The following is a 3,009-nucleotide window of genomic DNA, read 5'->3' as shown; positions in this document are numbered from 1 at the left end:
ATGAAAATTAAAGACGATGCCTCTCAGTTCAGCGACAGAAGATGTCCTTCAGAAAGTTCAGAGGAAAACTGGAGCAGATTTCTGGAAACGTCTCCTAGAGAGCCAACCAGAACCTACCAAACCAGTCACATGACCTCAGTGCGCACGCGCGCACACACACACACACACACACACACACACACACACACACACACACACACACACACACACACACACACACACACACACACTAAAGATCTCATACAGCAAAGAAATAGTGAGTCTTTGGTTTGTTGATCATCAGATTTTTTTAATTGATTTTGAAAAATGAAGAAAGGTCTGATTTCAGAGTAAGCAGCGTCAGCCTCTCTCCTCACAGCTGTGCAGGAAAAACTTGGCTCTTCAGAAACTTATAAAACTCATATTTAATATACTGAGAGCAGCTCCTGAGACTGCGCTGCCCCCTGCAGGCCACAGATGGACACTACAGCTGCACCGTTACTTTCTAATCTTATGCAAATTGATTTTCTTCTTCTTTTATTCTCTGCATGAAATGTGTTTGTAAACAAAGTTCACATAGAAGAAAATATTATTCTGAGACGACAGAGCAGAGCTGCTGAAAGTGTTACAGAGCAGGAAAATGTCAGTAATATTACCAACGATGATGACCTACAACACAATCATTCGCTTTAAAAAGTGCATCACAGTGACAACAAAATAAAACCTGAAACAACGAGTGAAGCCCGAAAAAGTGCAGGAAGCATTTCTCAGCACCAGCCTCTCGAGCCTCGCTTCACTGCTGTGTTCGACGCTTCAGTTTGCTGAGTAAACGTTTGCAGCGTCGCCTCGTCAGGCCGCAGAGACTCAAACTAAAGCGGTTTGACAGGGGCCAGGAACCTGCGACCATGACTGCTGGGACCTCATTCCAGGCAGAAGCTTTGGTTTTGTCACACGTCCTGTTTAGTTTAATTTAAGTCACTTTCATTTAATTTAGGCTTCTGCATACTGGTACCTGAGGGCAGTAAGAGGTCAGATCAGAGGTCAAAGCGAGGCTATGAGTAGCTTCTAAAGCATCATGTGACGCGTGTGGTTTCATCTGTCAGCTCTGAGGAAAGCTCGTGAAACATGAGTAATGTGATTAAAAACACTGACGGCTCAGTGTCTCGGCCGTCCTCCAGCTTCAGCCATGGAGGACAAAACAGATAAAACAGTTTGTGAACCCGTCTTTCGTCCTGCAGTAATCTGCAGATGATTGGCTCACTAAACTCGTTAGCTTATGATGGGAGCTGTTACCTAAACTTCTCTGTGCTCTCAGGGATGACCAGATGAAGCTTTGCAAGAAGACGAGCTTCAAAGAGTCCGTGCGTGTGTGTGTGTGTGTGTGTGTGCGTGTGTGTGCGTGTGTGTGTGTGTGTGTGCGTGTGTGTGCGTGCGTGTGTGTGTCACTCCAGCTCCTCTCGGCCCAGCTGGGCCTTCAGGGACTTGAAGTCGGGCCGGTCGGCCGGCTCGGCGCTCCAGCACTGGAGCATGATGTCATAGAGAAAGTCTGGGCAGTTGGGCGGTTGGGGCATCCTGTATCCCACGGTTACCTGCTGGTACACGTGCTGGTTACTGTAAGCTGAGGGAGGAGAGGAGAAGTGATGAAGGTCAGAGGTCAAGTTTACTGAAAATCTGAATGCAATAACCTGCAGGTGTGAGGCTGAGTATCCCATATAAAAGCTGACATGTTGTAAAACGCCTGTGCTCGTAGTCGGTGTAATAAACCGGATCACAGGAAGTCACCGTGCTCTCACCGGTTGATGATTTTTGCATTTGCTTCTCAGCTCACGTGCACCGCATTAAGACCACAGAGGGCAGCACCGACCGCCCTGCGATCTAGGAACTGAAGGAGCGCTTGGACCCACAGATGCTTCATGACGCTGGCTGATGAGAGGACATGATATGCAGAGTGTATTTGTAGCAGTTTGTCAGCATTAACAGGAAAATATCATATTTCACATGTTACATCACTTTGTGGAAACCTGCATTGGCCAATTATCTTTGAGGACTCTGAAGCGAGCAGACTGTTCATGGCGGTTACAACATCAGCAAACCTCAACTGCAAGGCTGGGACCTATCAGAGCTGCAGGGAGGTCCCAGTTAGGGGGCGGGGCATCAATGAGAAGGGACTGAAAGGATTCCAGTGTCTCTAAAGACAAGAACGCAGAGACGCTCTAAAGATTCATCAGCTGTTCATTCGAGCAGGTCTGACGGCCTCACCTCAGCCACAGGTGAGTCCTGGTAGGTGGAGCGAGACAGGCCCGTGCTCAGAACCTCGCCTGCAACAAGCCTGGTTTATGGTTTCAGCCCAGCCTCATAGCACAAACAGGCCTGTTCATGTTTATGGTAACGACTCATACACAACGCTCCTCCAGCTGCTCGTTGAGCCACGCCAGGCTGTGACCCTGTCAGGGACCACCGGCACAAACCGGGGATCTCTGGGTGCTTACCACGACACTATGGACATGCTGGCCTACCCTAAATTACAATAATTATAAATCTGAATAAAAAGAGACTTTCCCATGTTTGACTCCAAACATTATCACTCCCATTACTGGCAAAGAGCCACCACCAGCCCCTCTGAGATCAGTCTGATGGAAAACCAGGAGGAAAACACCTGTCCAGGAACATAAACTGACACACAACACCTGCCAGTGCCGCAAGTCTGTCTGGAGTTCTGCGGGCCGGGTTTAGTGAACTGGAGCCTGAAATAACCTGATGGTTAGTCAAGCACCTGCAGCCTGACAATGACCAAGCACAGTGAGCGGACTGATTTTAAAGTCAAAGCTCAGAATTTATTGACCGTTGGTAGAAAAACATACGAGAATATGATGAAAATGACTCATTTAAACCCAAAGATGCTCACATGACAAACTAACATGCTCATTAATCAGTGATACAGCTGCTCATAAAGAACCCTCTGCAGTCCTCAAGGGTTTAGCTCCATTTCAACAACATCATGAAATGACACAATATCATGACGTGGTGGTG

At 47.6% G+C, this 3,009-nt stretch overlaps 1 protein-coding gene across 1 annotated transcript in view; it reads right to left on the bottom strand.

Annotated features, from left to right (window-relative positions):
- Positions 1-274: 274 nt before the first annotated feature.
- The window catches only part of ptk6b (PTK6 protein tyrosine kinase 6b), an 18,542-nt gene continuing 15,807 nt past the window's right edge, over positions 275-3,009 (bottom strand). The window contains exon 8 of the mRNA XM_013915677.1: positions 275-1,597. Coding sequence (XP_013771131.1) covers positions 1,422-1,597 — 176 coding nt within the window. The 3' untranslated portion in view covers positions 275-1,421. The remainder of the gene's footprint in view (positions 1,598-3,009) is intronic.

This window comes from Pundamilia nyererei, unplaced genomic scaffold, assembly GCF_000239375.1.
Source record: "Pundamilia nyererei isolate P.nyererei 1_Seehausen unplaced genomic scaffold, PunNye1.0 scaffold00346, whole genome shotgun sequence".
Taxonomy (NCBI): domain Eukaryota; kingdom Metazoa; phylum Chordata; class Actinopteri; order Cichliformes; family Cichlidae; genus Pundamilia; species Pundamilia nyererei.
Note: the sequence above shows the minus strand (reverse complement) of the source record. Positions and strands in the feature narration are given on the sequence as shown.